Source organism: Furipterus horrens, unplaced genomic scaffold (genome assembly GCF_987537825.1).
Source record: "Furipterus horrens unplaced genomic scaffold, mFurHor1.1.pri manual_scaffold_3, whole genome shotgun sequence".
NCBI lineage: Eukaryota > Metazoa > Chordata > Mammalia > Chiroptera > Furipteridae > Furipterus > Furipterus horrens.
The window spans coordinates 130,259,536-130,280,291 of record NW_028327173.1 but is presented as its reverse complement, the minus strand read 5'-3'; the positions used below and the strand labels follow the sequence as shown (position 1 = coordinate 130,280,291).

The 20,756-nt window shown below is 37.1% G+C and overlaps 1 protein-coding gene across 1 annotated transcript in view; it reads right to left on the bottom strand.

Moving 5' to 3' along the window:
* PRKD1 (protein kinase D1) overlaps positions 1 to 11,693 on the bottom strand; it is a 328,190-nt gene extending 316,497 nt beyond the window's left edge. Inside the window, exon 1 of the mRNA XM_090270173.1 lies at positions 11,151 to 11,693. Within this exon, the coding sequence (XP_090126299.1) occupies positions 11,151 to 11,414 (264 nt within the window). The 5' untranslated portion in view covers positions 11,415 to 11,693. The remainder of the gene's footprint in view (positions 1 to 11,150) is intronic.
* Between the last annotated feature and the right edge of the window lie 9,063 nt (positions 11,694 to 20,756).

Genomic DNA, 20,756 nt, shown 5'->3' with positions numbered 1-20,756 from the left:
GACAATACAATTTCCAAAATTTTATCTTCCTTATTTGCCTAATTGTTTTTAAAATATAAAACAAGTTTTTAAGTAATCAGGGACATTTGTGTACAACTTCTCTTTTTTTGCTAACCATGTTGTAGTTTCTCCAGAGCAGAGAATCAATAAAGTACAAGTTAAAACTATGATAACGCTATCCACATGCTGCATGTAAGCCTGTGTTTTGCCTTTGTGGTGGTTGCCAAGGATGCTGAGGCTTCAAGGCTGCTCTTTCTGTTCACCTGTTTGAATTAATAAAGGGAGCATGAACTACCAGAGTAAGTACAATTATTTGCTGCTTGATACAAAAAAAAAAAAAAAAAGGGTACAGTATCTATCATAGTATCTTGACTTACATTGATTGGTTGGAAAAAGTAGAGCTAAAATTACTTTAGATATTACATTCAAGTGAGATCTAACTACTTTATGAAATCAATTCTAAATGTTGATTGTCTTTTCATCTTTAAGTTATACAGAAACTTTGGGTCAAAGAAAATTACATCCTAACCAAATTAATGTTTTAATGTATTTTTGTTTTTAGCTTAAGACACAAAGTGACATGGTTAATATACAGAGGTGGACCAACAGGTTTACAGTTGTGAGTACATAAAACAGAGTTTATTTTTGTATTATTTATTAGTTATTGTATGTATTTTTTAACTTTTTTTATTTATGTATTTTTAGAGAGAGGGGAAGGGACAGAGAAAGAGAGGGAGAGAAAGATCGATGTGCGAGAGATGGGGAGAGAAACATCAATGTGAGAGACAGAAACATCAATCAGTTGCCTTTCCCACACACCCAGACCAGGGACCGGACCCACAACCCAGGCATGTACCGTGACAGGGAATCAAACCAGTGACCTTTCACTTTGTGGGACAATGCCCAACCAACTGAGCCACACTGGTCAGGGTTAGTTCTTCTTCCATATGAACAACTGTAAACCTACATTTGCCAACCCCTATAACTTCCTATGAAATAAACTCTAAATGTTAAGTGTTGTTTTTATTTTTAAATATACATGGCCTGACCATAATCACTTCCAAAAAACACCTGTGTCCACATCTCATTGGAAGTAACTGTTGTGAACCAATCTAGGCCAATTTAATCACACAAAGTAATTAACTTCTTTGGATAAATAACAGTAGTGTCTGAAAAATCTATTTATTTTAGTAGTTCATTTTTTATTGTATTTTTTCCATTACCATTTAGCCCTCTTAGGCTCTCTTCCACCTCCACTTACCCTCCTCCCTCCCCCAACAATCCCCACACTGTTTTCTGTGTCCATTAGTTGTTGTTGTTGGTTTTTCAGGGAGCTCATATGTGGAATCTAATGAACAAATTGAACTAACAAGCAAAATAGAGACAGATTCATAGATCGAGAACAGATGACAGCTACGGAGGCGGGGGATTTACAGGGTAGAGAGATTGAGCAAAAGGAAAGAGGACTCGTGGGCATGGACAACAGTGTGGTGATTACTGGGAGGAAGGGAGTATAAGGGGACTAATTAGTAATGGAAAAAAAAAATACAATAAAGATTAGATTAAAAAAAAAAAAAGAACTCCAGGTCCTATCCAAGAAGCCTTTTAAGACCATAAGACTACAACCATTTCTTAATAATCTGAGGATTTAAGAGAGGGAAAAAAAAAAACTGCTCATGTTTAGTTAATTAAAAGTTTCAGATGGTCTCATAAATAAACTATTTGACCAGTGATAGGTGGCCTAATTCAATTAATCAAGTTCTCTGGAATATAATTCAAGTACCTGAACCAGAGAGAACTGAATCCATGGTCTCTCTCTGGCTATAATTATCCATTCAAAACAAAGTGAAAATTCCATTGTCATCCAGTAGTTGCTCTATCATTTAGTGTGACTGATTTAGACAAACTAGGAAAAGGTTTTAATTTTTTGTATGTCTAATATTGACCATTTAAAATCTTTCTTAACACTTTAATGGTTAATCTTTATTAATGATTAATGAAAAATATTTTGCTTAAAAAGTCTAAATTGATATCAACATAAATCTAACCGAATAAATTTCAAGCAAAAAATTCTTAAAGTCAACTTAAATCATTAAAAACACACACACACATAAAAAGCAAACCAATGGTATATGGATTTTATGTTTGGGTGAATTGCTGTTTTATTTGATGTACAAATATGTCTTTGTCTGTGACATACCTTACCAAATCAGGTTTTGATTATATGCAGATTTTTTCCATCCCATTGTTTTTGAAAAAGAAAACAGACCCAGATATTTATTTCACATGTTTAATAATACTTTTTAATTGGATCTTAACTGTCTTATTATTTCTGTGACAAACATTACAGTTGACCCTTGAACACCATAGGTTTGAACTGCCTGGGTCAACTTATACATAGCTTTCTTTTTTTTAATAAATACTGTAAATATATTTTCTCTTTCATCTGATACTCTTTTTTCTTTCCTCTAACTTACTTTATTGTGAGATACAGTATATGATACATATAACATTCAAAATATGTGTTAACCGACTGTCTATACTACCAGTAAGGCTTCCAGTCAACAGTCGGTTATTAGTAACTCAGTTCTGGGAGAGTCAAAAGTTATACATGAATTTTAAACTGCGTGCAGGGGGCAGGGGAACAGTGCCCCAACACCCACATTGCTCTAGGGTCAACTGTATACTGAAGCAAGCTTCAACTGCGTTAAGGTATAACATTTCATATGTATGCTACAGTCCCTCCAACAATCTGAACCAATGAAAGGTACATATAAAATTTTTCTTCTTTATCAAAATAGCTAAACAAATTCCTTGCTAATGCAACTTACGTTTCTTTCAGTAACAAGACAATGCACTACATTGTATTACAGCCTTAGATTATCAATATACCAATTATTACGCACATTCATACCTTTTGACCATACTTTATCTCCTTCATACATTTTATTCATTTTATGACATATATATATATATTTTAAAAAACTGCTGACAGTTAGGGAGAGAGGCATTTAGAAATTCTTGAAATTATGCCTAAATCCAAGCAGTAAATTCAACAAATTCCTCATCAATCGGTGGTTTAGTCAGAATAAAAGCCAACGAACCAGTAAAGAATGCATCACTTTTTTTCCTTTTTACCAAAATAAGTTGGACAAAATTCCTGTATGTTTGCATATTTAAAAATCTAATCTTCATATTTGCCAACATTGCTAATCTGCTATATCAACTGTCTAGCTTTAGACAAATAAAACCTTTTTGCAACTTTGGAAGAACCTTCCATACAGGAACTATAAATCTGGACAGGCATAACTGTGTCTCAGTGTGTGGTATTTTATACCAATTCTTATCTTTATAGCTATCCACATTATATCATATTCCACAATGGCCATAGTGGCCATTTAATTAAAGCTTTGTTCTTTTAATTATCTGTTTTCTATGTAAGACCAGAAAGACAAATTAAGAAACAATATAATGAGGGTTTCTCTGACACCAAGTAACTTTAAGTGATGCTGTCATTATTGGTTTTTAATGGTACAAAAAAAAAAGTTTTTGTTGGCAGTGTTAGAGGAATTTCTGGAAGAAATGTCACATATTCTTGTAGATGAAAAAGAATTTTGAATATATGTGAGGAAAATAACCATTTTCTCTGTATTCTAAATTCTATCAATAGAAAAATAAAATTGATGCATTTTTTTGTGTTGTACTAACATTCCAACATTAAAGAAATACTTAAAAACTGAAACCTCAGTTTGTAAGCCTCTCTAACATAATGCTAGGAAAATTAAAAGGTGAGAGCTATCTTTTAAAATGTCTTATATTTTTACCTCTGTTTTCACATTTGGGCTTAGAGGGTCCAGATGAACCGAAATGACTGTCAGAGGTCAGAGGTCAAAATATTTGTTATCCCCAACACATTAAAACAAAGCAAACAGCAAATAAACATAAACATAAAACAAAGAATTCTCATGTTATGATCAACTCCCGTGGAACTGCATTTTACCCACTTCTAATACAATCTGAATCCAGCCCCACTATCTTGATTATTAGACTAGCTTCTTGGTATAGTTTGAGAACCTATTTAATGACTACAGTATAACACACACACATACACACACATACATTTCATGTAATTATCTATTTCACTGTTCTTTAAAAGATGGATAAACTGCCCTGACCAGGTAGCTCAGTTCACTGGAGCATCATCCCATACACCAAAAAGGTGAAGGTTTGATTCCCAATCTGGGCACATACCTAGATTGCACCTTTCATCCTGAGTCAGGGAGGTAAGGGAGGTAATCGATCACTGTTTCTGTCTCAGATCAATGTTTCTCTTTGTCTCACTCTCTCTCTAAAATCAATAAACATATCCTCGGGTGAGGAGTTCAAAGTTTTTTTAAAGATGGATAAATAATTACTGATTGTAGCTACCTAAAGGTTTTGTAAATGGGGGCATGGGCTTCTATGAGAGGTAAGTGGTAGTTACTGAAAAGATCTGGAAAAAACTTGTGTTGGCTTAGCCAAACTGTTAACTTAATTGTTCCCCAGTAAAATTGCCTCCCATCCCAATTTAATACCTCTGTGTGTGCACAACCAACTTATGTCATATTAGCTATTCATATTAGCTATTCATCATATATAACAATTTACAAAACAGCATCCTGGATGCCAGCATGACAGCCAAATCAGATCTGTTAAGTCATTTCCAAATTACTTTCTCTTTATATCAAAAGTTTATTTGCAAAGGAACTTCTGACTTCAGTGCTGAGGACCAGATTTGAGAATCATTATGTTGCTAAATGTTGCACCATTAGCTACTTTATATTTTATTTCTTTTCTTTTTTATTGCTGTTTATTTATTGAATATTAATCCATCCTAACATTTTTTCTTTTATTCCCCCGTTGCCCCCCTCTACCCAGAACCCCCCCACTCCCTCAAGCAATCCCCACACCTTTGTTCATGACTATGGGTCATGTGTATAAGTCCTTTAGCTACTCTATTCGCATACTGTACTGTACATCCCCATGGCTATTCTGTGACTACCTATTTGTACTTCTTAATCCCCTCACCTCTTCACCTCCCTCCCAACTGGCAACCATAAAAACACTCCCTGAATCTATGAGTCTGTCTCTGTTCTTCTTGGTTGCTGTTTTTTAGACTCAATTGTTGATAGATATGTATTTATTGTCACTTTATTGTTCATAGTTTTGATCTTTTTTCTTAAATAAGTCCCTTTAACATTTCATATAATAATGGTTTGGTGATGATGAACTCCTTTAGTTTTTTCTTGTCTGGGAAGCTCTTTATCTGCACTATTAACTATTTTAATTTCCCTTTTTTATCAAATGAAATATCATTGGAATTACTTGCAATTGGAAAGGAATTAAATGAACTTCTTGATAAAAATAATACAAAGTGATGAAGATATGCTCTACTTTTATTATCATATGTATTTTTCATTTCCTAATGACCTAATTACTTCTTCAGGAATTCTGAAAGGTTGAAATTTGAGAGGCAGTTTCAAAATGGTACTACTCCTAAAATTGCTCTGTTATGGAGGGCAGAAAAAAGATAATGTCACTTGGGCCTTACAGCCACATTACTTTTTGATACTACAATTTTAATTATGTATTGAGATAAGAATAAAATAAGAAAGTACACAGTTCTGTTAGCAAGACAGTCTGCTAGTATGTAAAGCCTTAGAATACCAATAATCCTACTTATTATGCACCTATTCACCAGGCAGGTAACCCTGGCTGGTTTGGCTCAGTGGATTGAGCGTCGGCCTGCGAGCTAAGTGTCGCTGGTTCGATCTTCCAGTCAGGGCACATCAGAGAAGGAAAACTCTGACTCCAAAAAACCTCCGCTGCCTTGCGGCATACCTCTTCAGGGGAAAGGCTAAGGGAGTAAACCCCGACAGAAAATCCAGAGCCGGAGTCCCTAAGGCGGTTTGACGTTGTAGTCAACACCGGCAACTCCTGCGGCGCACCTGAAGCCAAGCTGTATTGACTCCGTCTTTCCCTTGGACCCTTCAGCTGCGAAGAGAGGGGGGGTCTGCTGCATGGGCAACAGCAGACCCTCCATATCACCCTGCCCAGGCTCTGTAGCTTCAGCTTCACTGGAGAGGACACCCCAGCGTCATCGCAAGATGTCGATTCAACACGGGAGGAGACAGATACCGTGTCACTCCCGAGTCGGACTGCACAGCCATTCTCGGCGGTGCAGATAGACTCTTAAGAAGCTACACCATCGTCTCTCGAGACGGACGGCTGCCGATACCGATACCGATACCAGGCAGGTATTTAATGCTTTACACTTATTATCCTTTATCTTCAAAGCAATCTTAGATAAGTCACAACCACACATTCAGAGGCTTACAAATGTGTTTGGATCCTTTGATAAGGTCATTAAAAAGTCAGTTATGCATAAATTGGAGAGTACCTATATACAACTATCTCACAAAAAAAGTAATAATAATCAGGAAAATGAAGTTTTAATCTACCTTAATAGTTACAACAGGTGTCTGCTGACACCAAACCACACAGTCATCAAGTATAGGGCAAGTTTTCAAACTTCCAGCCCCATGTCTATCCCCTCTACTATATATACCCACACACTATAGCTATCACAGAAAATTCTTCCATATTTATTTCATTCCTGTATCTAAAGGCCCAAATTAATTCATATATATGTCAAAACAGCCACTAAGCCAATTTTTCCCAGCCCAAAGACTGTAATGCTAAATTCCTTTAACTTTACAGGCTCAAAGGCTATTTTCCTTGTGAAAACTGTTAAATAGTATACAACTGTGAGAAAATGTTTTTAGTTATGTGTATTGACAGAAAAATATAATGCACAGTTTTTCTTTTGGATTATAAGATATTGAATGAGGTCCCATTTTTTGGCAGCTACACATGAACAATTAGGCTTTTATAAATATGTTTTAAAACACATTTAGAAACTTAGATAATATAATACATGTACATGCATAACATATACACATATGTTATATATAAAACATAGGCATTACATATACACCAAAATATAATCCTATTACACTACTATACTTGAAAAGAAATTACAATTGTAAATATTAATGTTACATTACTTCAGAATCACTTAATGAAGTGACAAATCCTATATTTATCATTAAATTAGAAATCAATACACAATAATGACAAATATAAAATCTGAATTAAAATATACATCTAAGACCCAAACACCATCATTAGCTTAAAAGGACTTTGTTGTCCCATGTATATTGGGCAGGTCAAGCAGCTAATTACTTCCAGCTCTCTCAATCTATGTAGCAGTAGAATAGCTAAAATTAATGATAAATATAATAATGACACTACAACTGTTAAGAAAACAATTTACAATTAAGAAAGTAAAACAAATACAAGCAGAGTAAAGCTGCTCTCAAGCCAAGGCATGAACCGTTGTTATTCCTTTAGCGAGGTATCTTCGATAAAATCTCACCCCATAGTTTTGGTCAGATGTATGACTGTACAAAGTTAAACTATCAATATGCCAGGTGTCTTCCTGATGTCATTACTCCATTTAAGTAAATTGAAAAAAGAAATGTAGTAAGTTGGCCTTCTATTAACTGCATCCCACACTACTAAATCAATACTGTTTATATTTTTAAGGGGGGAGGGGTGGGGGTGGGTGTGTGGGGGTGTGTGTGTGTGTGTACGCACATGTGCAGAGATAGATAGATGGTATACTGTGAAGCCAAACTAATTTTTCCTTTGGACTACTGTTCCTCACTTGGAAACAATTCCTTCTTAGTCTATATTTTCAAGGTTCCTTTGATAGTAAAAAGTAACAGTGTTTTAAAGTGAGGTCAGTTACTGTTATTTTTTTAATAATAATAATCATGTACACTAAGAATACATGTCTTTATATACAACCAGCCTTCAAGGTTCCTTGCTTACAAAGTAAAGAATAAGTATAATATAAATATAACCTTGGGCAAATACTTCCAAAAAAGGAATTAATTACCTCTTATATATTCATACATTGTTACATACAAAGAGCAGAACTAGAATTGTCATCTAAACTTCAAGATAAAAGAAATAACAATTTAGTTATATAATTCAGTACATACTTAGTATACAGTGTACTTTTATATTAAAGTAAGAATATTTTTGTTAAATTACCATAAAAATTTTTCAAGTACAATCATGTCTGACACTTTTCAAATCTATATAAAGAAAAACTATAGTCTAAATTTTAAATAATAACAATAATACCTTAAAGATGTGTTTGTTCAGATACAAGATCTCTCTTACTAAGCCCTGTACCCCTCAGTGACTCATTCTACAGGAAACAACTCATGAATGTTGCTGAAATAAACTGAATTGTCAGCTAATACTTCCAAAGACTTAAGCTAGTCTGATCTTAGTATCTAGGGAACTCTCTAACATATATGAAAACTCTCTTAACACATTATAGAACAATGAAAGCAGGGGACTCTGCTGAGATCAGCATGACTCCAGTCTGTCTAAACAGTAAATTGTAAATGATCAAATTCTCTGCTCTCTCCTAAACATCCATTCCCCACACCTTCTCTTTCTTTCCCATCATTCCTCCTCACATTGTTACCTTCAGAAAACACTTCAAGGGAACCTGAAATTAAGGGACAAAGGGCCACCTCTCTCTTCCTTAACTCCACAATGACCATCTCTGCCATTTCTACTGTCACAAAGCAAAGAGTTCCATGCTGTCCTATGATGGATCTTCAGCCCTCTTAACCTTGTTTCTACCTGGATGATAATGTATCTCAAGATAGATGAGAAGACAGATAGATGGAAATATTCCTGTCTACACACGCAATCCAGTAAATATTTACTTACAGTATCCTGAGTATTAATAACTCTCCAGTCCACATCTCTGAATCTATCTCTCCCCTTGACATAACCTTTAAAAATCAAAGTGCAAGTGAGATCTCACCTTGGCTATCCCAAGCAGTCAAACTTTTCAAACTCTTCTTTTAGAGATGGAAGAACTACTAGAGTAAATACAAAAGAAAGGGACTCCCCTTTTAAATTAGCCACCAGGGCTGATGATTTTCCCTTTCCAGTATTTCTCCAGGTATGACAACCCCACGCCATCCCACCCCCAGCTTTGGCTCAGGTCTCAATTAGCTCATGATGGAACTCCAGTTTTCTTTCTGCCATCCCATTTTTGGCATTCTAAAATACCCTCTACATAGTATATCCATCTTTCAGCTGTCCTTGGTTTGATATCTCTATGTAGAAGATTACAGAGGCTTCTGGTAATATGAGCTCCTTTTAATTTCAAGGCCTTTTCATAATTATACTTTCTCTAGAAATATCTGAGTCACACCCTCAAGCCTACTGTGTTCCACGGGAGCCTATAACCTTGCTCCCTTTGCACCTACATAGGTTCCTGCATATAACATCAGCCTTGTTAGCTACTAAGATAACTGAGATTCAGAATTCACACTCCACTCAACATCCCAGTCCCAAACTTCTTGAATCATACATGCTTCTCCCCATCCTAAACTGCATCAACATGTGTGTGTTAAAATAGATCAAGAATAGCCTGTCCATATTAATTTGACCCAATTTGAATATTCCCTATAATTCTATCACTTGCTTTAGAATTTAGGTAAGCTAAAATTCTATACTATTGCTTCAGCTCTTGGGGATATTTTATTATACATTGTTTATGTGCTTATCTAGTATTCTCTATTTTACTGGTTTGCACCCTAAGAGACACTGTTGTAGACTACAACGCCCTTTAAGGGAAGGCTTTCAGTGCCTAGGACAGTGCTCTTGTTCATCTGCTACGTTTTGTCCCAAATATTGAGAATGAGGAGGTACCTAATATGACTTGTACCAGAATTAGACAAAATATGTAATTTATGTGCAAGTTGCAAAAAACTGAGTCGCATGAAATATAAACTATCACTCCATTCAATAAACAAATTCGCTGGCTCTCAGTGCTACCTTAGCCTGGGCTCCAGAACTTTTACAACTTCCTAGATTAGTGATTTTTCCCTGAGGTTTTTCCAAATACCCCAGTGCAGAGTGCCACAACACTCAGGTTTAGCAAACTCTGTTCCAAAAGTTTAAAGAAAGTATTCATGATTATTGAAGTGATCTTTATGAAGCAAGTACCAGCCAGGCCTCCAGGGTTGAAATTCAGTACCTTTATAGACCTGTCTCCACCCCCTAAAGCTTGGCTGTTTACACTAAAAGGACTGGCGCCACGGTCCCCTCTCCTTTATACTCTTATCACCCCCTCCATGCAACATTCCTCTGAATGGCTACAGAAACAACCTGAAATTCAGAACTGCACTATTAACAGTGGTGGGCGGCATGGGTCTCCTCCCCGGGTGGCCTGGCCTAGGATAATGGCCCTTTTTCAACCTGCCTTTGATGGCCGCTGTCCAAAGTTCCACGCCAAAAACTTCAGCGCTGTCTCCCGAGTGTTCCAGCGAAATACCCCCACCCGTTAAATGCCTGCGCTCCCCACTGTCAATGGCCCAGCGATGAAAAGAAAGCTGCAACTTTCAGACTTGATGTTGAAAATTCTGCTCCCATATTCATGTAGAGGTAGGTAGTTGTGGTCTAGTCAGTTGTTTGCACAGCTGGCCCAGTCAACCATTCTCTCTTAAAAGATTATTTGACAGGTGAGAAGTTCCTCGTCTCCAAATTATTCCAGGAACTCTTCAGCATCAGTCTGAGCTAGAGAGAGGCCTAAAGTGGAAGGGAGTGGTGCTGAAATCGGGCTAAGCGTGTCCCGGGGGTACTTTGTGCAGACAGGAGGGAGGATTCCAGCGCCAGGAATGTGCTGGTCCAGGGGCAAGAGAGGGGAGCGCCGGGGAGTGTTAAGGGTAGGGAGAGACGCGACAAGAAAGGGGCAAGATACCTGGAAATGTCCTAAGAAAAATGAAAATGGGTAAGAGGATGCAGACTGGAGAGAAATCGGAAATATAAGATGGGGCAAAGGAGAACTGGAGGAGGGCTGTGCTTCAGATGCGGCCGTCCAACCTCGGAGGGTGCCAGTCCCTTCCAAAAGCGCCGGTGAGGCTGGCTCCCGGCTGAGCCCTCCAACGCGGAGGGCGGGCAGCGCCCCCTGCGCCGCGGGAAGGGGCTGGGCTCGGAGCGGCGCGCCTTACCTTCTGGTCGACGATGGAGCAAGCCATCTCGCGGACGTGCGCCAGGCTGTAGTCCCCGGACGAGTCCTGGAGCAGCAGCACAGGCTCGCGGCTCAGGCCGATCTGCAGATGGAACGAGATGCCCCCAGCAGGGGCTGCGACGGCAGCCAGGAACGGCGCGGGCCCGGGCCCCGACCCCGGGACCAGCGCGGCGGCCGCTGCTGCCGCCGCCGCGGCCACGGGCAGCAACGGGCTGGGCGGCCGCAGAGCCGGAGGGGCGCTCATCGCTTGGCCGGGCGCGCGAAGGGCCGCGGGTCCGGACAGCCGAGGGCGGGGGCCGGCAGCTGAAAAGTTTTGCTGCGGCGGAGCCGGGAGCGTCTTTCTCCAAGAGCCGAGGCGGAAAATAAAAACTTTCCGGAAAAGTCCCCGCGCGGGGGGAGGACTATGGGTTGAGGCTCTGGAAGGGGAGAGGGAGGAGGGAAAATGGCCGAGACGGGAGAATTGCGCCGCCGGGAGCGCGGGCGCCGCGCTAGGGAGGCGCCGCCGCCAAGCAGCAGCCGCCGCGGCGGGCTCGCAAGGACCGGGCTCAGGTCAGCACGGCCCGGGCGCCGGGGGGGCGGGGCAGGGGGCGTGGGGGGCGGGGCGGGCGAGCTAGGGGCGGGCACTGCGCAGCCACCACCCGGCGGGCGCGGGAGCGGGTGCAGTGGCCGCAGGGTGCTGGGTCGCCGCCCTGCCGCCGGCGTTTCCTGTGACCTGAACTCCACTAGTCGGGGCATGACCGAGAGCCGGGGCTCGGAGCCGCCTCCGCGGGCGCGGTTCGTCTCTCCCCGCATGGACTCCTGTCTACACTAGCCAGGCCGTCCAACTGCAGACCGAGGGGACAGAGCGCCTCCTGCGACCGCTGTTCGTGGCCTCGCGCTTCCCGATTCCCACAGACCCCACCGCCTTTTTCACATGCCTGTGGACTGGCACTTCTACTAGTAAGGTGATCTGTGATGGACCCAAGAATGCCGAGCCCCTTGGGTCTTACCTTAGCAGAGTCATGAGAGGATGAAAACAGAGGGTCCTAGGAAACCCACTTACATCCTTGGCTCCTTCCAGGAGCCCTGGGGTTAGTTGCCAGAGCGGGTGGGAAGCCAGTCCACGGAAATGTATTTAAACCTGTCTCTACCGTTTTTGTTTCTGACACGCCCTGATACCCACCTACTCCACCGCAACTCCCAAGGCACCAAGCATACACAGTGGCTGGATTCAGAAGACCTCTTTATTTAAAAAATAAAAAAAGAAAAGAAAGAAAAAAAAAGGCACTTTCTACATAAAGGCAGGAGGACAGTCTAATGCGGCCTCTTTCCCCTACCTTATCCTCTGTGTCTGGAGCGTCTAGTTCCTGAGCCTCAGAAACTGTTCTCTTTCTTCTTCTATCACTCTATAAGTCGCTTTGTTGGGGTGGTGCTCCCAGCTCCTCCCAGAGCCACCACTATCAAAGTTGGGCACTATCCACTCTAATTGTGATCATTTTCCCTGTTGCTGTTTGGAGGTGATGGGGAAGTGAGGGCTGATTCCCAGACCTTAAAGATGAATTCTAATAATCTCGCTAGGGTAGGCTTCATGACTGGGAGGGCCCGACCTCAGAAGGACACTGCTAGGTGTAATGCTCTGCCACAGTGGTCTGCTGCCTGTCAAGGTCGAGGCAATTTTGATTTTTTATTTTGAAGCTGGTGAAGCAAATAAGGTAGCCAGACCCATCTCTACTTCCCTTACACAAGCACACTCAGGCGTATCCAAGAAACACATTATGTATGTTTCTTTTGTATTTGATTACATTTTATTTTTGCTCTATGTATTTTTGTTTGTTTGTTTATATCTTGACCTCAGCTCCTGGCTCAGTATACAGCATTGCAAGGTAATTTTCTCTTAGAGTTGTTCCCTGGGTCAGTAATAGAGCCTTGAATGTGTCCAACAACATGGTGTCATTCACCCTCTAGAATGATTTGAATTTATTCTCGCTGGATTTGATGTTGTGAGGAGGTCAACATGTGTGCATTGGTATTGTCCTTGCTTATTTATTTATGAAGTGTTTCTCTTCATCCACAGCAAGGTATAATTTTTCTAATGTGCTAGGTGCAGCTAAGCTAGAAGAACTGTGGAATTATTCTTGGTGCAATGCCCTTCTGAATTCTCTAAAAAGATTTTTAATGACAGAAAATGCATTTCATTTTCCTTCAAAGTTGGAATAAAGTCACTATTCCCACAGTTTCCTACTTCCAGGAAAAAAATTCTGCTGGTCAATTTGCAAGATTCTTACAAAAGCCGGTTTTGCTTGAGGTTTAGGAGACCTGAAGACATTCATGTTTTGTAGATATCACAATGATGTTATTAAGGCCTTCTCTTCACCATGCACTAACTATACTGGCACCAGCTATGCAGTTATGAAAATGTACAAGGTCCCTGCCATAACATTAAAAAGGAAAACAATAAATAAGATTATCTATGGTAATCATAATTGCAATGTGTAAAAATAATGCAATAGTAACAATAATGACTTATGGGGAGAAGGGTGGAGAAAGAGGCATTACTTTGAAAGAGATATAGGGATAAGAAGTTAGTAATTACTGAGTTTACGTTTGAGCTAAAACCTGGGTGATAGAAGGGAGCCAGTCAGAATAAGATCTGGGGAATTAAACTCCAGGTATTGGAAACAGCTGGTGCAGAGTGTAACACAGGAATATACTTGCCATTTTCAAGGCATGGTAAAAGAGGGGCAAATGTGTGACATGAAGTCAGGGAGCTGATAGAAGCCAGATCTCAAAGCATCTTCAAAGCCAAGGTAAAGAGTTTTTATTCTATTCCCAATGCACTGCCAATTCATTAGAAGGTTTTAAACCAGAGGTTGTTAAAACATAATTAACACTTTTGAAAGATTACTCTTGGGCTACTGTGTATAAGATAAATGACTGAAACAGAAGATAGGGAGGAAAAAGATTTCTGCTTTGATCATGTTCAGTTTGAGATGCCACTAGCCATTCAGCCTAGAAATAACTACTAAAGCTTAAGAGAGCCCAAAGTTTAGGAAAGAGAGGACCAGAAATACATTTGGATGGAAATCAGTGTGGAGGTGTTTCAAAGTGAGGTTAGGTGAGATCTCTAGAAGTGGGGCTTAAGACACCCATCAGTTATATGAGACTCACAGGAACTTACAGGCTCTACTTAGGAAGAAAATAAATTGTGTAAATAACTGCTCCTTGTGCTATAATTTTTCAATAGTATGAAAGATTCTTGTAGGGTGTTAAGGAAGCAGGGGTCGGGGAGGGAATTTGAAAGACCCTGGAGAATTAAAATTACTTTTAAGAAGCTGATAAGTTACTGAATGCAAGAGTGAATAAAAAGAAACAAGAAGGAAAAAAATCTGAAAACTAACGGAGCTCCCCATAGCAAGCAGAAAATTCCCATGGAGTCAGCTATTGCCATTTCTATAATAGCACCTGAGATTTGACAGTTTGCCAACTGCCATCCACTTTTGCTGACTGACAATAGAATGAAAAGTAGTTAATACCTGAAAGAAACCTGGTGTATATCTCTGGTGACTTTGAAATTCAACCTAGAAAAGTTGAAGGATTTGAGAAAATTCAGTGGTTTTAATCCCTCTGGATGTTTGAATCTTGGAAAAGAAAAAGGATTTAGAAAGCAAATAGCTGCTTATATAAATTATATTCATGAATAGGTATATTATTTTTTGAATCGTGGCTAACATTACGGGAATAACGTGTTGGCTTCTGGCAGTAGCTGGCAATACCACCTTATAAAGAAGGTTCAATGTTCAATGCCCTAATCCAGACTTCCTGCAAATTAATTTGGATGTGCAGGAGTATGTGGAGGGACAACAATTTTAAATAATGAATGATAATCCCGTTGGATGTTTCTCAAAAGAGAGTTGGATATTGAAATAATTTTGGAAATAACTGCATAAACTTTTTTTCTTGTATAACTTATTAATTAACATTTATAGGCACTGAGTTCTTTACAAAAGTTTTATTTCTTTTAACCCACTACTCTCCAGACCTTTTTTCCTTCAAAATCCCACTTGTTTTTTTCTACTATTTTTGTTTTGTTTTATGTTTGGTTGGTTGGTTGGTTTTTGATTTGTTTGTTTGTTTGTCCTGTAGACTTTCTTAAAATTTCATATAGTAGGTGTTCCACAGAACACACTTTGGGGAATGAAGTACTGTAAGACAAATGTAAAAGAATATAAGTTAAAGTTGAAAGTAAAGAAAATTGCTCAAATAATTAAAAGCAGGTAGTTTAAAGAAAAGCATGAATGGCAAAAACAGATGCATAATATTGGGAGTGTCCAGTAATTCACATTTAATGATCAGGAAGAGGATTGAGAATAGTTCCATTTGAAAATGAGTCAGTCTGGAAGCACTATATGCTTTGTCCAGATGAACTGGACAGCAGGGGAAAAAGTGACAAGAAAAATATGCAGTTCTATGGCTGTAAGGATCATATCCCCTGGTACTGTACAACCATTTTACAGCCTCAGAAACTGAGGACCAGAGAAATAGACCAATGTGGAAATCAGAAATCTGAAGGAGAAAGTATGGTCCCAGGAGGTACTCCTTTTCATACAGTCGAGCACTGGAAGTTGTAAGCATCAGGTTGAAAATGATGGATAGAAGGAAGGATGGATGGATGGATGATAGATGATTAATGTATATGATAAACATATTATATGGTTGTTTGTTTGCTTCAGAGTGTTCGTAAACAGTAGTCTGTAAGACCAGGTTATGTAAGGATAATGTCATGAAACTGGCACACAGAAAAATAAGGTTCTAATGGAGACATCAATCATACAAATAGCAGCTAAAATCTTCTGCTAAAACTTTGGCATGTGACAAAATGTTGCCTTATCTTACTGATAATTTTATGGAAAATAAAAAAGAAAAGAAGTGGACTTCAGAAGTTAATTTTCACCAAAAGAAAACTTTATTTTTTAAGAAAGCAGATTTCAAAGATTCACAGACAGCACAGGTATGATCCTAGAATTAGAGACCCCCAAAAGGACAGAAGACCCTCAAAGACAGGCTTTCGAATATGAAATCAGAAATGATCCAGGTGAGAAACAAATTCAGACAACAGTGTGACTATACTTTACGTTCTGGATGAATACAGATCTGCAAAGAGAATGAATAAAAATAGACCTAAGCTATATGAACAAGAGTAAATAAAAATAAAGTTTATTTTAAGCTAATAATATGTACTAGCTATGTAAGAGAGCTAAGTTTTTAAGCACCCTCTCCAAATAATTATAGACAATAATTGAATTTTTCATTTTAATTGTTACTTATGCAAGATTAAATATTTTATGTGTTTATTGATCACTACTTGTGTCTTTTTTGAATATTATATTTGAAGTTACTTATATGTTTATATAATATTTCTTTTCTGCTTATAAATGAATAAAAGATTATTATATAAATAATGTTACTCCTTTGTTATATATAAAAGGCAAAAGTTTTCTATCATTAATCTTTTAATTTTTATGGGGTTATATTATAGATTTCAAGCTTCTTTTGAACAGCCTTTTTTATGCCTGTGTTTATATTGTTTGGAAAGGTATTCTTCCCTATTCTGAGATCAGAAAAATACCCATCTATTGTTTTTATTTGCCATTATTACTCTTACTATTATTTTGTTTTTTAAGGACTGAAATGAATCTGAGTAACTCTATTGATTTCTAGACCTTTTTTATTTTTCTAAAAATTCGATTGTCTCAGCTGTTAGGAGACATTTTTATTTTCTTTGATACTAATCAGTGGGCTAGCTGCCTGTGTTAAATAGCTTTAAGTTTTAAAATGTATTCTATAACCAATATTTTTCTACTTTTAAGGCCATGAATAAACTTTAAATATTTCGTTCAAAACGCTGAAGATTTTACTTTTTGCACACATGCAAAATATCTACATTTACATTTCTATTTTATACTGTGTTCTTTTTGTTAGACTTGATTCCCTAAACATCATTCCTTTTCAGAGAGTAACAACTTTGACTCTGCTGTTCTAATAAGAACTAATAACTGCTGGCTCCACAGTATCATAAAATTTGTTCAGGTCCCCTGTAGAAAACAGAATAAAACACTTTTTCCTTGAATTTCAATATACAGTATTCCCTCACTTATCGCGGGTATTACATTCTGGACCACCCCCCCACCCCCAAAATAGGTGAAAATCCGTGAAGTAGGAACCTTACATTTATTTTAGTATTTATATATATTTTAAGGCTTTATAAACCCTTCCCACACACTTATAAACTGTTCCCAGTCCCTTATTAACCTTTCCAACTCCCTTATTAACCTTTTCCACACCTTTATAAACACTACTTATGTTCTTAAACATATTCTACACTCTTAAACCTACGTAACTTTAACAAGATATGTATACAGTACCGCAAAATACCGCGATATAGCAAAAAATATTTAAATATTAAATATAGTATTTTTTAAAATCCTGCGATACAGTGAGGCCGCAATAAGTGAACCATGATATAGAGAGGGACTACTGTACTCAGAAGGCTATTGCTTAGAGTTGCCAACTCTATTTGTACACATCAGCTTTTAGTAAATCCACCATTCAAATTCAAAAACCATTAAAAGCACATTTATTTTTTTATAAAGATGCAATTCTTCCAATCTTATATTCAAGGCCCATTAGTTCCATGGATACAAACTTCTCCATTCTTATTGGATCTTATTTGTTTTCATAGCCAAATACTTTTCAACTCTGAATATCAAATACATCCCATTGGTTGATAATATTCCATAACCTAATTTATTCTATTTAGTATATGTCATTTTGTCAGACTTTACATTCTTTATTAAGTACATTTTATAAAGCACTGACTAAATTTTGAAAAAGTAATAAAATAATAAAAGAGGTACAATTAACCCAAAGTTATTTTTTGGATCCCTGCCTGGAAAAACATATTTTTGAGCTAAAATTTCTTGTGAGGTTTGTGATGCTTGATTTGGAAAATGAACTTTTTAAGGGAAAGAACCTGGCAGATTTATTTCTTCATGTCATAACCAGGAAAAATAGTTTTAGCAGTGTAAGAAAAAATAATTTGCTTTTCTTGGCTTAGATAAATTTTAAATGGCATTATTTTAAAATTGTCATTATTATAAAACTGATATTCCATTAGCATGTGAGGCTGAATAACTAAAATAAGGTAATTTATATGGAATGAAAGCCATATTTGATTTAGTTATCATGCTGTATTTTTTATTAATTCTTACCCTCAAATATACAATCCTAGAAAATCATATTATTGCAATCATAGTAAACCTTCTTTCCCATACTTTACTATTTTAAAATTGAATTACTTACACATTTGATCATATGCATTCAAACTAGAAATCTTTGCATCATACAGATTTAAGTAGAATATTTACTTAATCATTAATTTTATATTTATTTTAAATATGGTATATCATTTCTCATATTTATATGATACGCATACTTTTTATGAATATATTGTGTTTTGTTCAACCAGTGAGTCATCCAGATTGTCGAGGAAGAATGAAGAAGTTCTCATAAACTGAAAAAAGAAAAGAAGAATCATTAAATTCGAGACTTGTTGCGGTATGTATTCAAGAAAAAAATTATGTACTTACTCTTTTAGATGAAAGAAGAACATTCTAGGGTGCCTTAGCCTTTGCCCTTTGCTGTGCTGGTTGAATGTCAAAGCCAACAAGTGTAGATAACGGGATTTGCATGCTTGTTAGCTTGTAAACACAACAAACAGCATTACCATCACTCACAGCCCATTTTTGTCATCTTTATTTTATTACATGCTCATCTACAACTAATCTTGCACGTTGGGCTTTAAAAATAATTTAGTTATTGAAATTAATTTAACTTGCTTTGAAAAAATAAAACAATTTAAGTCATCAATGAGGAATATTCATTTTAACCTTTATTTCCCTTACCGAACATTTTCTTTGTCTTTATATAGAAATTAAATCATAATGAAATGACAAATGTATTTATGTAGTTTTAATTTGTGATTTGTCACCTGTGTCCTTTTCAAAAAAACCAATAAAGCTATTTTAATCAGTAAAAATTCTTTATCAAAATAAATAAGTAGTGCAAACATCTGGACTAGTACCATGATTTCCACTGTAATATTTAGCTGTAATGTTCTGCACAGCTGAAACAAAAAAAAGGAAAACAATGTGTTTTCTAATTTTTATTGTCTGATTTTAAGCAATAATTTGGGGTGAAATCACATGTGTCTGTATTACACCCAGGACAGAAAAATATTTGATTTGGATTCTGAGCTTCCTGAGAGAAAGACTTGTTTTACTGACCTTTCTATCCCTTAGGAGCAGAACATAATAAATACTTACTAACATGCTTTTGGAATCAAACTGTTCAACTATAGTTTGAAGATTAAAAATTGGAAAACTTTTTTTCAGAATATCTCTACCCTGGCCAAAAGTTCGACAGAAACCAATTCTAAATCAGACAGATATTTCCTTGAGGGACTAAGTTAATAAAGTTCAAGTAAATTCTATTCTTGTGACCTAGTCTGACTCAGACTGACACAGTTAGCTCTCCTGTCCAGGTATGCTTATAGCACTTTCTTAGCACTATTACTCTAGTATCTATCACATACTTTTGATTTTACTTGCATCCTATACCTGTGAGAGCCATTTTGTAATCATTTCCACATACTACTCCATAAGTGTCTGCAAAATCAATTTTTATATCTGGTATGAAATAGGGGCCAATACTTGGTAGTAGTTCAAAATTGTTTACTGATGAGTGAATGACTTGAGCTCAAAAAGCCTCCAAAAAATGTAAGACATAATCTAACAGCTTACCTTCCCCCAAAATCAATGATCTCAGTTGCACGTCTATTTTAGAATAGGATTTATTGTTCTTTTTCTGATATGAAGGTAATAAATGTCATTTCACAAAATTTGGAAAAAAACGAATAAGTAAAAAATAAAAATCAACTATAATCTCTTAACTTAGAGATAATTCTAGCCTCTTTTATTTGGTGTGTGTGAAATGATATCAAAAATATTGTTTTTAACATTATTCTTAAACTAACTTTACCAAGATATTTTTTCCAAAGTCAGTATTCTTTGGAGACATCACTTGGGATTACTACAGAGTATTCTAGAATATGGTTTTTTTTGACTCCCTGTGCTTGAACATTTACTTTATTTCTGTTTTTGCTAGCATACTTTTTAAATATGAATAACACTATTACTTGGGCAGAAAATATATTCATAAATTGAAATAAAGATTTAGAAACTCAGTTGCAGAAAATGTATAATCTAGTAATTTTGGGGAAGGATTAGGTTTGCTAACGAGGATTATATCTGGAAGCTTTTAAAACAGAATCATTTAAAGATGCAAAAGAAATTCAAAGAATTTATAATGGTGAAATACATTAAGCTGATATACAATCTAAAAAACATTTTTTAAATATTAGAAAGATTTTTGCAGTTTTTAAATTGAATATTCAAATCAAACTTGACACCTCATGAGAATATCAGTTTTTTTTGTTTTTTTTTTTTTTGGTCAGAAATCAAAACAGTGATGTATGCTATGTTTGGAAACT